Source organism: Condylura cristata, unplaced genomic scaffold, assembly GCF_000260355.1.
Source record: "Condylura cristata isolate star-nosed mole 26May11 unplaced genomic scaffold, ConCri1.0 scaffold00034, whole genome shotgun sequence".
NCBI lineage: Eukaryota > Metazoa > Chordata > Mammalia > Eulipotyphla > Talpidae > Condylura > Condylura cristata.
The window spans coordinates 11,630,248-11,647,662 of NW_004567135.1; the positions used below are offsets into that span (position 1 = coordinate 11,630,248).

The window sequence follows — 17,415 nt, forward strand, 5'->3', positions numbered from 1 at the left end:
ACAGAGTGGGGAGCAGAACAGGCAGATGGATGAAGTACACTGCTGAGGGGAGCAGCGGGCGGGTCAGGGAGGTCTGTGGCACCGTTTGGGTCAGCTCAGGGGCAGGGACCGAACTCATGCTGCAGAGGCTTAAGCCTCTTGGTGTTGTGTTTTAACCCACTGCACCACTAAGGAGGGCCCCTAAGCTAATTTTTAAATGCAAAAACCCCTGGCTTCATTTTGTAAGTATTCAGTGGCTCGCCCAACCCTTACCTGGCTAAAGCACCTCGCCTCCATCCTGCACATAGCTTCACTTCCAGAAGCACTGGTGAAGGACTGGAGCGTATCTAGAGGACACAGGAAGGGGAGCCAGCTCTCAGGGGTGCTACAGACCACTCTGCCCTTTGTCCTCGGACGTAGCCTTTCCGAGAAGACCCCATAGACCCTGGCATTTAGAGGGTACCTCTGAGGCAAATAGAGCGGATGCGCCCCACACCGGCTCCCCAACGCTGCCTCCCTTTGCCCATCCTGCTAAGCACCTGGTGTGGCTAACTCAGGCCCTCCCCGGCGCAGGCGGGACTGACGACCAACTGTAGATAGGCAGAAGCGTCAAAATCGGGCAACGGAATTTGGCAAAACACCAGCATAGCTCAGGTACCTGCACAGAGTGGCTTCGCCTTGGGGATAAATCCCTCCCGTGTTCTCCGGCCAGGCTGTTTCTGCTCCTGAGCTGCAGGTGTGGGTGCGTCCGCACCTCAGTGTCCGGTGACTCCGGGGACTGGCTGTGCCACACCAGCCTTCCTGCCGCCGCCCCCATGCGGCCCTGGCCCTGTCCTCCGTGGTGTGGCTGGGCTGAGTCCGTCCCTCCCTGAGCCATGACCTTTCTTCTCTGTCCTCTGAGGAGGATGAGGCTGGCCCCCCTGGCCAGAGAGCCCGCCATCGGCGCTCTTGCTGATGAGCTGAGCAGCGTCCTGTCGAGCCTGTTGGGAAAACATTGCCCTTCTTCACACACTTAATTGCTATTTTCATTGCTATTAACGTGGCAGAGTGTGACACTTTATTATAATTAAGACTCTGTTTTGACCAAGCTTCTGCTTGGAGACATCCATTTGTAACAGTATTTAGTGGCAGGGACAGCGGTGGCCCGGGGCCCTTCTGAGTAATTGATGCCAGAGGCGCTCTTCACTTCCTGGGGTCACCTGAGGCCGAGCTACTGCAGGAGGCAGGACCCCCTCCCAACATCGCCCCCAGCAAAGCGGTCTGGCTTTGGGGAGCCAGGATGACGCAGCCTGACCTCGGAGACTTTTGGGTGTGAGAGGAGGGGTGACCTGACCTATGTTTCTGAGGTCCCCCGGGGCCTCACAGATGGCCCAGCCCCCACTCCCAAGGCCACCACTGTCATCATTTTAATATGGACCCCCATCACTTCCGGCCCGGCCTTGAGAGCTGGCATCTTGTGGGTGGACATCCAGAGCCAGAGCCTCTCGAGAGGGGACTTCTGACAGAGGGGGTGTGTGTGAAAGCGGTGAGGGAATGACAGGGGCGGAGGGACCCAGGCCTCAATGCGCCACGGGGGCTCCTTCCCCAGATCCATGTCTTGTCTGTGACCAGACCCACGGGCTTGCCTTGGCATTTTTAGGAGTCGTGAGCTGCCGCAGTCAGGCAGGCCTTAAAGAGGTCAGTGGTTGGCGGTGTGAGGCCTGGGGAGGAGGGAAAGGACTCAGGGAGAACCTGACCCCACACCACTCTGGGCCAGGGGCTTGTCCACCTTGAGGGTACCCGGACCAGCGAGGCGCAGCCTGTGCGTTAGCCTGGAGTCTAACGGGGAGGCCGTGGTGGGGCTGCTGAGATGAGCCGGAGGCAGAGGCTGGGCTGGCAGCGGAGGGGGTCAAGAGAACAGGCCATTGGGGCCCTTGGCCCCTCATGGGGTGCTGCACACCACATCGGGGTGTGGTGAGTTAAACGCTGTGAACATGTGGGCCCGTGCTGATGCTGTGAGTAACCCGATGGTTAACCATGGCTTGGGGTGAGCTCGAGGGAGCCTCAGGACAGCGTGTAGTTGGAAGAGATGATGAGCGGCAAGAAGGCTGATGGATTCTGGGTCTAAGAAGACTTACGTACTGGAGCAAGTGTCCAGACGGGCTGACCCCATGCGATGAGGAGCCCTGTGCTCCTCTCCCGGTAGGAAAGGACCAGGGCTGGGGGCTGGGGGGCAGCGGAGGGGGTGGGCTGAGGGGGTGAGCCTAGCAGGGCTAAGAGCTGTGCACTCTTGAGACCAGAGGCTGCAGCGGCGTGTCCCAGCAAGGAGGGGAAGGAGCTGATGTGGTCAGGACTTTGCTCTTTCTGGCGCGGGGTCGAGACCACCCAAGGGAAAATGCCAGAGTGATGAGGGATTCAGAGGCCAGAGGCAGGTGACGCTGAAAAAGGAAGAGTTTAGGGGCCCCGGGTGAGTCAGGAGAGGTCTGCCCGCCATGTGGTCACCTCCGGGGCAGGCGGGGATCGAACTCATGCGGAAGTGGCTTTAGCCACCAGGGAGGGCCCCCCTTTTCTTATCTATTGTTCTTAAGCTGTCCGGGTGTTGCAAGTGCTCAGCAGACCCTCCCTCAGCTCAGCCAATGATGGTGCGGGGGAGGGGTTTTGGGCCCCCCTGCTGAGATGACACTTGCACCCCTGCTGTTGGGAGCTGGCAGTGTCCATGCTGGGAAACAGGGCGGGCTTGGATGGCTAGGCCTGGGGGCCCTCCTCACTCTCCCACCCCCATGCCCTCAGGATTTGCTCCCTGTGACGCTCCTCATCCGGGGACCACACTGGCTAGGACCAGATGACTGTGGCGTGCTGGGTGCGCTGCCCCTGGGGATGTTGGGGTGGGGCTCAGGGATGTGCTGGCTAATGAGTCCTCTTCTCTCCCTTCCCCGCGGCCCCATCCCCAGCAGTTACATAACTTCCCATTCTGCCCCTCTTGCCTCCTGACTCAAGTCTCTCTGCACGGCTTCCTCAGCACCCACCCTGGGGAGGATGGTCACGGGCTGGGGCCTCTCTCCAGGGGCCTCCCGTGGGGCTGAAGCTGCTGGCGGGCCCCAGGCCAGGGTGCTCAGAGTCCGGTCCGCTCTCTTCTCCGGGCTGCAGGAGGTGGACATTTACACGGTCAAGGCGGAGGAGCTGTCCTTCACGTCCGCCTTCTGCCTGCAGATTCAGCGCAACGACTACGTCCACGCCCTGGTCACCTATTTTAATATTGAATTTACCAAGTGCCACAAGAAAATGGGCTTTTCCACAGGTGAGTTGCTTGCTGGCTTCCAGATCATCCTCTGCCCTGGTCCTGAGGCTTTGTGGGGAGTGACCGGGACTGGCCCTGCTTGGCAGGAAGCAGCTAGGACGTCAGTCGCTGTAACTTGGCATCTGTGGGTGTTTTCCAGGCACGGGAGGTCCCCACACTTTGGACTGTCTGAGGTAAATAAGTTGTTACTAGCATGGACAGCGCTGAGGTAGGCATGTCAGGTCGGGCGAGGCCAGGCACAGGTTGCCCGCGGGGAGGGCTCAGCTGAGACTTTGGCACGTTTGTGATTGCCCATTTTCTGAGCGTATTCTGCCCGTGCGTGGGTCAGAGTGGAATAAGACACCCCTGGCTCCACCTCCATGCTTTACTGTAGATCCAGCCGGTGCCAGGGTGGCTCTGTGTCTCCTTCCTTTCTTCCCAGCTTTCCCCTGCTCCATCCTTCCCTAAGTCTCTGACGGTGCTCCCCAAAGATCGTCTACAGGAGACTGGTCCAGATTTCTGGGTCTGCTACGTGGGATTCTGTGACCTGGCCCCAGCCCCTTTCTCTGATCTTACTGTCCTTGCAAAGCCTTCCACCCCAAGCCCACCACCGCCACTGCACACACAGTTCCGAGGGCCTTGCTGCTCCCCGAGCTTGCTGAAGCTCAGGTCTCTGCACACGCTACCCCATCTGTCTGTGAGGCTCAGAGGCCCTGCCAACTCCTTTCTCCATACCAGTCTGTGCAGCTGCCAGAGCAAAGCACCACGGTCTGGGGGCTATAAGCAGCAACATTTTTTTTTTCTCAAGTTCAAGATTGAGATGTCGCCTGGTTTGGCCGCTGTCCTCGGCTTCCAGACAGCCACCTTCTCTCCACGTGCACACATGGCCTCTTCCCTGTGCCCATGTCCGCATGTGTCTGCACGTGAGTGCTACTCCCATCTCCCTACAAGGACACACACAGGTCACATCAAGCCCCCCTAAGAGCCCCCTTTTAACGTCCTCACTACTTGAAGGACCCGCTATCTCCAGATGCACCCCGAGGCATTGCCGACTAGGACTTTAGCACATGATTTCGTGGGGGACACAAGCCCGTGACACCTCCCCGATGCCCACCTCTCACCTGGGCCACTCCAGGTGGCCTCCATCAGCCCAGTCAGTGTTGTCCTTGCCCTTTGGGTCGGGCTCAGGGCCCTGTGTATGACTTTCCAGGCAATGTTCATAGGGATAGAGATGCACAATAACCAACACCCCACCCACCCACTGCCAGCAGGTGTGGATTAATGATTTCTCTGGCTTCCTTCTTTAAAATGTCAGTGGTTTACAAGCACATATATATCTATATACCCCCCCCTTTTTTTCTATTTTAAAAATGATCATAGATTCATAGGAGGTTACAAAAATAGTTTACAGAGATCTGTGAACATTTACCTGGCCCTCCCTCCACCCCATGGCATCTTACATAAATGTAGTACAAGATTAAAACTACACCTTTAAAAAAACAGATTGGTTCAGACCCCACGTGATGATACTTTTCTTCACTTAACACTACGTCTTGGAGATACCTGCAGTAGCGCACACCGATGCCTACTTCTTCTTTCTAAACACCCACATGGTGTTCCAGTCCAGAGTGCACTGTTTATTCAGCATTCCCGCCTTTCTGTGATCCACAGTCTCTGCAGAGGCTGAGGTCACCTGTCCTCCACGGCTGCCGCTGGCTTCACCAGCAGCATCGAGCTCTTTGTAGGTTCCCAACAAATCTCTGTTAAAGAGCATGTGAAGGTTCCAGCTTGCCCGTGGGCACCCATTCATGCTGCCCATCACGTGGTCTTCCTGCACACTGCAAGATTGTCCCGGGGAACGCATATGTGGCGGTGGGCTGGAGGGGGGAGAGCTGGGCATCAGCGTCTCAGGATATGGTTGCCCGAAGCCTTGGGGACACGAGGACATGGTGTCCTTTGGGAAGCCAGTTCCCTCTCCTGGCTCGTCCCTCTCCTGGCTCGGTCTTCAGTCCTGGTCTCTATAAGCCCATGTGCCCGAGGCTGACTTAGGTCCCTCCTGCTGCGGGATTCCACACACATAGACATGGGGCAGGGAGTAGTTTTTCAACCGCTTCCTCAGCCGCCCGGGGAGGTCGGTGTGGAGTTTTGCTTCTGGCGTGTAGCAGACTCTTCTGCTGGTGAATGTGGATTTGGTAGTGAGCTTTGTTCAAAGCCTCCTCACTCTCACCCCAAAAGAGTATTTTCTTTTTGTTGTTAAAGTCCCAGATACACAGAATTAGATTAATCCTAATTCTCAATTCATAACCTACTATCATTTGGTCATACATTGTTTATTTTCTGTTTAATTATTTCTTAATATGATGAACACCTGTGAAATCACAACCTAACTCAGTAACTGGAATGTAAATAAAGTATTATTAACTAGAATAAAAATAATAGCTAGAAATAAATGTGTTGTTATGATTGAAATATAAACACATTAGTTGATACTAAAAATTATTATTGATGAGGATATACATATTAGCCATTATAAGTATATAGTTATGCTTATAATGAATACATGTAAATAAATTGATAGTCACATAACAGATCCCTGTGGGCTCACCAGCTAACCAAATGTCTAAAATACTATGATTACCCCATCCCCCACCCATTTTATTTCTAGATAAACACTAAGCAGAATTGTGGATTTCTTACCCTATACTATTTCTTTAAGGATGTATTTATTCATGCATACAAGATCTGGGATATAGGCCAGAGGTGTAGGGGGTGAGAAGACTCACCAGAGACAGAGTTGGGAGCAAGACAGGCAGATGGACGAAGTACACTGCTGAGGGGAGCAGCGGGCGAGTCAGGAGAGGTCTGCTGTGCTATGTGGGTCAGCTCCCTGGCTGGGGATCTAATTCATACTGCAGTGACTGTGGGTAGCCTCACAGTGCTACGCTCCAACCTCCCAGGGAGGGCCCCTTGCTATGTTTAAAAAGTTTCATTGCATGTATGTGTGTGCCTGAGCAAGGTATGTTGGGCTTAGCTAACTTTAAACTTCATGCAAAATGCAGGTTGCTACATGTGACCCCTCCTTGAGTACCCCCAACTAGGCTTCCGGTCTCAGCCCAGCAGCAGCTGGCTCTGGGGGACTCACTCAAAAGCACACTGTGAACAGTACAGCTTGAAAACAATCCCTGTTAATAGCTCTGGCATCTCGTCTCTGCAGTTCCAGGCGGAAACCATGGTGAATGGGCAGACTCCCAGGATTCCAGGCTGTGCCAATCTGCAAGCCTAAGTGCCCCCCTCCCCCAAAATATCCACAGCAGGTGGGGCCAAGCCCAAGCGCCCCTCACCCCTGAAATATCCACAGCAGGTGGGGCCGGAAGTAGGTTTCGGCATACTGGGGCTTCTATGCATGGGTGGAAGGCAACACCTTAGTAGAAGTTCACTGGGTTTGAGTCCTGATTTTCCCAGCAATCACTGTGGCAGGAGGGTCACGCACTTAACCTTGAGTCACTTAACCTTCTGGACCTTGATCTCATGAAGTATGAAATGACTCCTTGGACCTAGACTGCCTGGGAGCCCCTTTTCCATGTGGCGAGCCTATCAGGCAGCTTCTTGGTGGGTACTTTTTAATTCCCTAAAAAGCTACTGAACTGCCTAGGGGATCTAATTATGAATTTACAGGTGGAAGTATTAATGTCCAGAAAGACCTACCGGTCACTTAGCCATTGGGAAGTGAATAGGAGGCAGGTCCGCACTGCTCCAGAGCCCAGAGCACCCTGCACTCCCCACCCCATCCTGGATCTCAACCCCTGTCAGACTTTATCACCTGAGTGTTGTTGAACTTGGGCTGTGGGGTCTGTGCGTGTGGTGGCAGAGAAGGCGGTGTTCATTGGGCCACTATTTTCCACATTTAGACCTTTACCTGGCACATGATAGACTTCCTGAGTAGAAAGCTGTGAGTGGATGAATTAATGATGCACGAGTAATTCTGTGGGCTGCGCGGGTCCCGCCTACTTCAAACTACAGAACAAAAGCTAGCCATGACCCGGAATCCAGAGAGGCTGTGCAGGGGAGAGAGGGTGAGGAGAGGTTCTGGCAGACAGAACCAGGATGTTAAGAGCACAAAACATCTTCCCAACCCAGAAAGCTGCAAGTCAGTTATACAATCTTTGAGGTTAGAGTTGGGGCAGGAGAGGGAGAAAAAGACTTGTTCACTGACGAGAGTTTTAGGTGCCTTTCACAGCCCTGTGTTACGTGTCTGGCACATGCTCGAACACCAGAGCGAGGCTGCATATCTTCACCAGCCAGAGCCACGGTGAAGGGATAAATGAGGGGTCTGCCACTTCCCATCAGCCCCTAACACAAGCGCTCATAACACTCTTGACGTGGACCCATTACACAAAAGATAGGGTGAGCTTGTCATTTTCTTTTCAGTTAAGGACACTTGTGAGGGTGCAGGGGAGAACTATTATAATTGTGCCAGGAACACATGAGCAAACTGGAACTGTGTGGGCACAGGGGAGGCGCAGCTGTGTTCTGTATCTACTGTCCCCTGTTTCACCCCATCCAGTCCTCAGGAAGGACCGAGCACACCCTCATGTTCTGAAGTTACAGAAAATGAGACCCAGGGTCACAGCACAAACTTGTGGCAAAGTGGGGGCTGGGCCTCCTGCTGCTGGTTAAATGTCCTTGTCTCTAACATCCACCCAAGCGATGTTATTAGATGTAAAAGAATGCGTTGGTGCTGTGATTTGAGCCCTGACTGTGTATTACCTTAGGAGGAGGAGGAAGCGTTAAGTCTTGGCAAGTCTGACCCCTGCTCACTCGCCCCCCCAACCCCCAGGGCTACTGAGTCAACCTCTAGGAGTAAAGTCAGAACCTCTGTTTTTAAAACTTTTTTTTTAAAGATTTATTTATTTATTCGCACAGAACTGGGGTACAGGCCAGAGGTGCGGAGGTTGAGAGGTTTCACCAGGGACAGAGTGGGGAGCAGAACAGGCAGATCAACGAAGTACACTGCTGAGGGGAGCAGCGGGCCGTTCAGGAGAGGTCTGCTGCGCCATGTGGTCACCTCCAGGGCAGGCGGAATCGAACTCATGCGGAAGTGGCTTAAGCTTCTTTGTGCTGTGCTTTAACCCGCTGCACCACCAGGGAGGGCCATAAGAACCTCTGTTTTTAAATTTAACTCCTGGACTCCTTGATGGAGAATTAGGGCTGAGAAGGCTGGTACTGGCCAGTGGCTTTATTATGGAAATGTGATGTTTGGGGAAATTCTTAACATTTTGATGCTGATGGCAAGTGAAAAAAAATCACTTTTCCCCAACCCAAGGCCAGCAGGTTTGGGCAGGCACCACACTAGAGGCTGACTTCCGAGCTCAAGCTTGAAGGCCAGCAAATCTGAGCCACTGAATCGCATAGATATGGGATTCTCATAGGAGTCTGATTAGGTGACAGGAGGAAGCTTCCTGAGTCCCTTTGCCTGAAGCTCTTTAAGAACAGGAGACACACCTGTCTGAGCTGGTGTAGGTGGAAGTGGGGGCGAGAGGGCTGTCAGTCACACACTGCCACTCTCGATACACACCAGAGACTCTTGACAGTTTATTTAGCTGTGGTTGGCAGGGAAGGTGCTGGAATAGGTAAACCTGGTCTGTAAACAGCAGTGCCCTCAGGCCAGGGAGGCCGGGTGCTGGATGTGTCTGGGGTCTAGGGTCTGAAAGGCAGTTTGTAGGCTCGTGATCCTCTTTCAAGCAAGTTTACATGCTGCTCTTTCTCCCCATGACCTTGAGTTTGCATTGATTTCCACTTGCACACATTGAATGTGACTCAAGTCTCTATCCAAACCACTGACATTTGATCAAACCAGTTCCATGCAAAGGGCAAAGAGAGACAGACTCTTCCATCATTCGCATAGATTTGGGGGTTTGAAACTCTTTGCCGTGCGTGGTAAACCTCCATTAGAAGTCGTTATGTGAATATCAGCACGGTGGACTTCAGGCGCAACTGAGGTCCTCTTTCTGTGAATTAGAAATTTGCCTCCCAAGTAGTCCCAGAACCAGCCTTTGTTCTGTCTCCAGAACTTTACATGGAGCCACATGGAAGTGTTTCCCTGTGACAGCTTGTGAAGCAAACACTTCTAGCACCAAAAGTTCTTTTTGTTCTCCCCAAGTGTTCTCATCTTTAGCTCTGAGCCTAGGCAGAGAGAAATCAGTGCAAATGAGCCCCGCATCCTGGTGGAGGAAGGTAAGAGCCTGAGGGCCCAGAGGAACCTACTACGTGATGGATTCTCCTACAACTCGTAGTTCCAAAGCCCCCAATTTACTGACCGTGGAAGCACCGCAAACTCTCAGTCAGGGCTATTGCCATCGTTTAATCATCATTTACTATTGGCCATCATTTACTCAGTGCTGGCTAAATAGAGCGAGTGTATTGGTACCAAGTATGTTGGTATCAAGGACATAATAGGAAACAAGCTTGGCAAGACTCCAGCCTTCACGGAGAGTGTAGTCTTGTGCTACCACAAGACAAAGGAATGTATGCTGTGACATGGTGACACCATGGGAACATAACCTCGGGTCCCTTGTCCAGGAGGGTAGTGAGGCAAGGCTTCCCGGAAGAAGTGACCTTAGAGAATGGGGAGGAGAAAGACTGGTGAATAAGGAGGGGAGAATGTTCCAAAGGTCGCTGAGGAGTGAGGCCCACAAACGAGACCCTTGTTTGGCTGCAGGATTTCCAGTGTGCCCCTAGGGGGTGGATGGGACTTAGGCAGACGCAGGGGGTGCGGATGTCGGCGTGGCTTGGGTCTTGCAGGATGCACATGGACCAGTGGATGGGCGGTGCAGTGAGAATGGTCCCTCGTTTCTTTTTGATCCAGTTAGGAAGGCGCAGCTGAGACCCTGCGGGCAGGCCTGGCCCAAGCGCGCTCACTCAGTTCTAGGGCAGGAGAAGTCAATGCAGGACTCGGGTGTCGGTGGAACTAGGGTTAGCTGTGGCATTTGCATACATGACGTCCTTTAAGTGGGGACAGGAGGGCCAACTGTATGATCTCTGCCCCACCCTGCTGGGAAGTCTGCCCGTATCTACCACATAACACAAACAGTAGTGTGTTGAGATTGACTTGTGCTGATGAGTTGGGTGGGTAAGAGGGGATGCATTCTCCACCTCTTGACTTGAGCTTGGATTGTCGGCTTGTTTCTCCTATGGCTCCTGCTGAAGTTCAGCCATCCTGAGGGGTCTTGGTGGGAAGGAGTCCCCAGGGCAGATTGGGGAGTCCCACAGCAGGGACTTGGAGGCAGACGACGAGGATGGAGCACGTGAGGCTTCCCCAGGTCCCAAACGAAACCCAGCGGTCTCCAGGCAGGTCCTCGTCTCAGCCCTTCTGGAGACGTCTCCCATGAGTGTCCTTCTCACGTCCCCCATCTTTACCCCTCAGCCCCTGACGCCCCCTACACGCACTGGAAGCAGACCGTCTTCTACCTGGAAGATTACCTCACCGTTCGGAGGGGGGAAGAGATCTACGGGACGATATCCATGAAGCCAAATGCCAAAAACGTGGTGAGTGTTGAGGAGCCTGGGCGTGGCCTGGGCAGAGAGGGGGACCGCAGAGCTGGCTCCTGGGGAGCTCAGGGCACCAATTTGCTCAGGGACCGGGAGGAAAAGTGATGGAGGGAGGCGGTGGGACGCGGATTTGGCTGAGACTGGGCACAAGTCAAGGGCCTTGAACCTTTCAAACTTAGGAACTAGGGGCTTTCCTAGACTCTGGGAGGGCTCGGCGGACGGTGGGGGCTGTGGCCATCGGTTTCATCTCATTCTGGATGAGCCGAGCCAGGGAACGGCAGTTCCTGGTGGCCTGGATGTCTCCCTGACGTCTCGTCCCTTGGCCAGGTGGGGTGAAAGCGTCTCATTGCCTCTGCGCTGTTCTGGGTGTGGTGTGTCATTTCTCCCAGGGTGAAATCAGAGGGAACATTTTTTATATCATCCCAGGAAGAATTTAGGTTAGAAACCAAAGAACTTCCTATGAGGTTAATGAGGTACCAGAATAGATTCCCGAGGGCTGTTGCAGGGAACGCCTTAGCGAAGGGAGGGGTGCCGGGACTCCCACCGGCTCACGCTGACCCTGCTCCTCCTTTGCAGCGAGACCTCGATTTCACGGTAGATTTGGATTTTAAGGGACAGCTGTGCGAAACATCTGTATCTAATGACTACAAAATGCGTTAGCACACGCAGAAAGCTGCAAACAGCGAGCAAAAAAAGAATCTCTGACCTCCATCTGCGGCTCTGTCACAAGGAATACTGTTTGCAGGACTACACACTCGACACGGAGTTTCAAGCTCCGCCTTGAAGATTGGTGGACTCTCCAGGGCTCCCGCCACTGGCCAGAGAGCCCCAGCCCCTCAGCCCTGCCCTGAGAGCGCTTCACCAAGGCTTTGTGGTCTCCAGCAGGGTGACCCGCGTGCTGTGGCTGTGGCTCCGAGGATGGAAAAGTACACGTGTATCCCCATTGTCCTCCTTAACTGTGAATCTCTGGATCTTCCAAGTTTTGCATGCTGCAGGCATCTAGGGCAGAATGCTTCATACAACCCGGAGGCATAGTGTCTTTGATAGCATAAGCCAGACCGTCCGTCTGTGTGGTGGTGTGGGTGGCGGCATTTACACGAGTCTCTTTCCCCACCACGCCTGTGTATGCATGCATATACAGCCACGTGGGGACCCTCCTGTGTTCATCGGGGTGTGTGCGTGCGTGCGTGCGTGTGTGCGTGCGTGTGCTTAGAATATATATTATTCTCAGAGGAGATTCTGTTGCTTTTGAATAGGAACTTGTTTTGTGATTAGTTGTCCTCTTCCCTCCCTGTCCCTGACCAGATGTTAAGCGGCTATGAAATGTACTCTGTGCCAGCCCTGGTCTCCTTGGGACGAGACCGTGGCTCTGATCCCTGAGCATTGTACCCGCACTCTGTGGGTGCTCAATAAATGCACATGAGAGCAAAGCAATGGAGAGCTGTGTTCCTGATGCTCTGGAGTGGGCTGGGGACATGAGCTCACTGACAGTGCTCTGAGAGAGGCCAAGCCTGGAGGGAACAAGGCCAAGAGCAGGAGAAACCTGACGGCACCCCCAAGAAAGCAGAGGATGGGCCTGCTTGCTGGGGAGAGGCTGGGGTGGGGTCCGTGGGAGGCCAGGGCAAGGGGCCTGCAACATAGCAGGGTGGGTGGTGAGTGCTGTGACCTCACCCCACTTCCGGCTGCTGGCCAATGTCTGCGACCATCCCAGAAGCCTGCCGTTGCTGGAAAAGGCCTCACCATGAGCCCAGGTGAAGACCCTTGGGAGCTAGAGGGGCCTCCCTGGGTTATTCCACCCTCCCAGTCCCTAGCGTGGTTTGGAAATGTCTAACCTCTTTTCGCCTCACCCCCATTTCTTCAACCCTTTTACCGCTAGCACTTTAAGGCTCTGGTGCCATCGTGCCATGGAGAGGGCAGAGCCAGATGGCCACCCACACTGGCCAGCAGGACCCAGGGTTCTGCGCAAGCCCAGAGTGCCCTCCCTGAGGAGAGCTGAGGGCGTGAGCTGCGGGGGCCTCCGGAGGGGTCCGGCACCCCTTAGTGCCCTTGGGCCAGAGAAGGCGGGAGAGTCTGGCTCCTAGATCTGCAGCTGTATGCCCCCGTTTCACCTACCATTGGATCCAAGAGGCCAGTGTGTCCCTTCATGGGGTAGCGGCTTCCTGAAGCCCTTTACCTATTGCCTGACTTGCTGCTTCCAAGGAGGAATGAGACTCTGTGGCTGGGAATGATCCCTGGGGCCTCCCCTGTGGGCAGAGGCCCAGGCCAAAATGTCTTGAAAATGTCACAGCCAAGTAGCACGCAGACCTCGCCAGGCCTGGAGTGGGGGAAGCTCTGCCTCCTTGGTGCCTCTCAGACCAGTGTCACTAACGGGCCTCACCTCACCTCTCTGCCATTGGAACAGGGGAGCCTGGCCTAGTAGGTGATCTGCACATTGTGTGTATGTGGAGGGAGGTAGCACTGGTGTGGGGTGCCAGCGGGCAGGATGGGCAGAGCTCTGGGTGCCCCCGCCCCCCACCGCCTAGATTTGAAAAGAACAAATCTTACCTTGTCTGTTTTTGTTTCTTTGAGGAAACGGTTTCACGAAAAATAAAAATAAGATAAAGGAATGACAAGAAATCAAGATCAGCTCCAATTTGAAAACGACTTACGTAGGTGACCCAGGTCTTCTCGGCCCTCACACGTGGGGTCGATGTCTTGGCCTCTCTCTGTCTTCCCTGCCTGCCAGGTAGTTAGACCACCTTTCTGTAGCCTCAAAGGTGGGGTGCCCACTGCCTGGCTCACACCACATTTTCTTTCACCTGAGTCTTTCTCTTATGTCCCCACCGGCTCTGAAATACTCTCCCTGGAACTGCCATCACTAGAAAGGGGAGAAAGCCCTGTGGGGGGATAAGGGAACTTTGAATTGTTTAAGGGGTTTCCTGGAGGTCCATACAACCCCGTGGATGACCTGCCTTGCAGGCAGAGAGGATTTCAGTCCCCACAGAGGAAAAGCTGGTGCTTCTGTGAATGCACTGACCTCACAACAGTCCTCATAGGCCCTGCCAGGGGCTGAGCCGCCACCCTGGGCCCTCGGGTTTTTCCTTCTAGCTAGAGTGAGGTCATCCCGCTTTGAGTTCTGAGCCACCATGTGTTCCACTAGAGGTCTATTGAGAAAATGTCTTTCCTTGGTCAAAGAATCGCTGCAGGATGAAAACAGCATGTACTCTATACCAGGCCTGGTGAGGTGTTTTGATGGGTTTGGTTTGGAGCTATTCTTTAGCTTCCGAGACAGTCTTATCTGTGTCATCGTCTCCCCTGGGAGAGACGGCGTGCTGGGGAGGGAGTGGGACTGTTGAAAGGTAGTAGGTGGCGCTGACGGGGCCCAGGATGGGAGCGTGTGAGGGAGGCCTCACTGGGCGGTGAGTGGACAGTGTCGGGGTGACAATGTTGGGGGCTCTTGAAAGAGACAGTGATGCCCGAGGCCATGACTGTGACCCTTTCATCACCGTTTGGCCCAGAGCCCTTCCTCACCCATTCTGGGGCTGGGTCACTAGCTCCCAAGAACCCTGGCAGCGGCTTGCTGAGGTCTGAAAGTCAGACTCCCAGCCCTCTGCAGTCGGGGTGGGCTGCTGAAGGATGGTGCCCATCGTTAGGACTGCAGCTACCAAGATGCACAGTTCCCCTGGGGTGTCTGGGTAGGTGCTCGCCTCTGGCTTACTCCACCTGCATTTCCGATCACAAGAGCTTCCTGGTGACCTTGAGCCTGAGCCTCTTCTCCATGTGGAAAGGTCGGTTTGCATCCTGTGGAGATGAGCACAGTAATTCAGAGTGTTCACTTGACTCAGGAATCCCACGCAGCTGCTTTTCCCTGGAGACTTTTCCCTCCAGTCATATTTGCTTTGGGTTAATAATATATTGAGTTTAGATACTCAGAACATCCATGCTCTTTGATGGCCAGAGGTAGTGACTCAGAGGCGTGTCCTGGGGGACCAGCAAGGATGGGACCAGGCTTAGAAACCTCTGTCTGAATGAAATCTCAGCCACGCACATGCTCAAGGGTTGCCTTGTCTGTTTAATGAAAGTAACCGACTCATTCGTCACTGTTATGACTGTCATCAGTGAGACAAGGCCCAAGGCACTCTGGCACTGGGAGTCAGAGGCATTTGGGGCCAAGGGAGCCCCCCCCCCGGGAAGACAGCTGAAGGGGGGAAGGGGCGAACGCTGGAGATGGGGCCGCAACACGTGTGCACAGACTAGCAGCCTGGGCCGGTCTGGACTGTGACTCAGCACAGGCTGGAGCTACACGCCTAGTTTCTGGAGGCCTGCGGGCCTCTGGAGGCCTGAAGGGCAGTGGGCATGTCCTCTCAGCCGCCACCAGCTGCTGGCCAGGCCCCGGACCGAGTGGTCTGGGCAGCACCAGAGGTGAACTCATGTGGCATTTTTGCCAACGCCCTGGGCAGCAGTGGCCTGCTCTATAAACCCGGGTCACTAGCTCCGAAGGGCCCTGGCAGCTTGCTGAGGTCTGAAAGTCTGTCTGCCAGCCCTCCACAGTCAAGGGGCGCCGCCGAAGGACACTGTGTTTTGGCTGCCCGCTCACCGCCCTCGTGTGGGGTGCTGCTCCATCTCCACCATAGTGGCCCCTGTTCCCACTCCAGAGGGAACTGGGAAAGCGAAGGGAGCCTCTCCCATCCCCTTCTGTCCCATGAGTCTTCCTCAGGCCCTCCTGGGCGGCAGACACTGGGCACACAGTCAGCAAAGCAGGGCAGTCTGCTCTCCTGAGCCCACTGGTGGACAGACCCTCCAAGGAAGACAAAGATTATGAAAGCGGAAGTGTGGGCTGTGGGAGTATGGGCTAGGAGATCGAGGGAGCCCTCTGAAGACAGGACTTCAGGAGAAGGGGGTGAGGGGGAGCTGCCAGCAGCCCCCTGGAATGGGAAGAAGCCCAGGCTAAAGTGATCTGAGCGGGAGCCACATTCGAGGAAGAGGGGCAGACCTAAAGAAACGCCAGGGGCAGGGGCAGCAGTGAGGGGAGGCTTGCCGCGCCTCGGGGTCAAGGTCAAGGGCCTCCTGAGCCTAGCCAAGGAGGGACAGGTGAGATGTGCATGCGCCCAGGCTCACTCCGGCCACTCAGTCTGGGGTCCCTCTGCCCTGGAGGCCGAGATAGGCTTAACCCATGTCCTGCTTCAGAACATGTGGAAAACCAAGCAGAAGGTCTGGGAACCAAGAGCAGAGGAGGGAGATGGAAATTTCCTTGGCTGACCATTATGAAAATGGCTGGGAGACAGATCGCTTCTTTGTAGGTTGGCTTGCTCGCCCGTCAGGACTCTGCAAAAGACAATTTGTACAGCTCTGAGACCATTTGCATTGTCCTTTCTGGTGTTGTGTCATGCTGTTCTCTGCCCAGGATGGCGCAGAGAGGTAATTGTCTGGGAGGTAGAAGGTGGTGGTGGTGGGTTGCGTGGGTGTGGGGGGGGGGTGGCTGTGGGAGGCTGATTTGCTTTTTAGGACTGTTCTATTGTCTTCGAGCCCAGGCCGCTGTTTCCAGGGGAGCATAAATGCTCGGCACCACTTCTCAACTCACAGACTGCATTCTCAAAGCCTCTTTCAGAGGCTCTCTGTTGTAATGGGCTTCTGGTGTCACAGCGATTGCTGGCTGGCCACAGTCGGCAGGCTCAGCTGTTGTCACTTAGGAAATGACCAAGTCCACTGTGACCTCCAGGTCCTCTCCCAGTCTGAAGAATCTGAGCTGTTCTGTTTGGGGACGTCAACAGCTCCAAAGAGTTTACCTGAAGACCCTGCCCTGATGTTACAGTGGGAGTGTTACAACGCAGGGAGAAGGCGCCCCTGGCCGACGGCAGAACCTATTTAGAGCAGGCAGGTTTGGGGGCTCAGGGGTGCCCTCTGGCTGCCCTGTAACAGGGGGAGCGGTCAGGGTGAGAAATATAGGCCTGGGGAGGAAATGCAGCTCCTGCCTGCACTGCAGGAAGTCATCAGCCAGGCTTTGCCAAAGCCTTGCCCAGGGCAGGGGAGGGAGGGCTGGGACCCGGCCTTCCCAGACGCTTGACTGCTGTTTATTAGTCTGTGGCTCTACTGAGCTGGGGCTATCTGCTGGAAAATCATTTTAATAACGGAGAGGAAATGGAATTAAGGGTACTGGCTGGCCAAGGCGAGGTGATTCTCATCCAGCCGGGAGTTAATTTGGCTCTGTTAATATTACTTATTGATTATCTCTGAGTAGATTCCTTTTCATGTGTTTCTGATGAGTGGGCCCTTGGAGATGTGGACTTCTGAGGATGGGGAGGAGAGAGAAGTGGGGAGTGGGTCTCCACGATGGAGGGAGGCCTGGGAGAGACAGAGACAACCCAGAGAAAAGAAATTGCGAGCCAGCCAATTTGCCCAAGACCTGATTGAGCAGGTGAAATGAATCAAGGACCGGAGAGTCTGGCCCAAACAACCTGGCCCACTCCACTGGCCGTGAGGCGCCATGATAGATGAAAGGCACTAGACGCCGACTAATGAATATCTCACACTTTACTGGAGGAGGAAAGTGAGAGAGAAAGCTGAGAGCCCACCCGCGCCTTGGGAACGCAACTCATGTTGTTATTTTGGAGTCGGTGGGTTTGGAGTGCGGGGTCCTGGGGTCCACGCTGGGA

The 17,415-nt window shown here is 54.5% G+C and overlaps 1 protein-coding gene across 1 annotated transcript in view; it reads left to right on the top strand.

Moving 5' to 3' along the window:
* The window catches only part of PRMT8 (protein arginine methyltransferase 8), an 80,839-nt gene extending 68,631 nt beyond the window's left edge, over window positions 1–12,208 (top strand). The window contains exons 8-10 of the mRNA XM_004692853.2: window positions 3,106–3,256; window positions 10,659–10,780; window positions 11,360–12,208. Of these exons, the coding sequence (XP_004692910.1) occupies window positions 3,106–3,256; window positions 10,659–10,780; window positions 11,360–11,443 (357 nt within the window). The 3' untranslated portion in view covers window positions 11,444–12,208. The remainder of the gene's footprint in view (window positions 1–3,105; window positions 3,257–10,658; window positions 10,781–11,359) is intronic.
* Window positions 12,209–17,415: the final 5,207 nt, after the last annotated feature.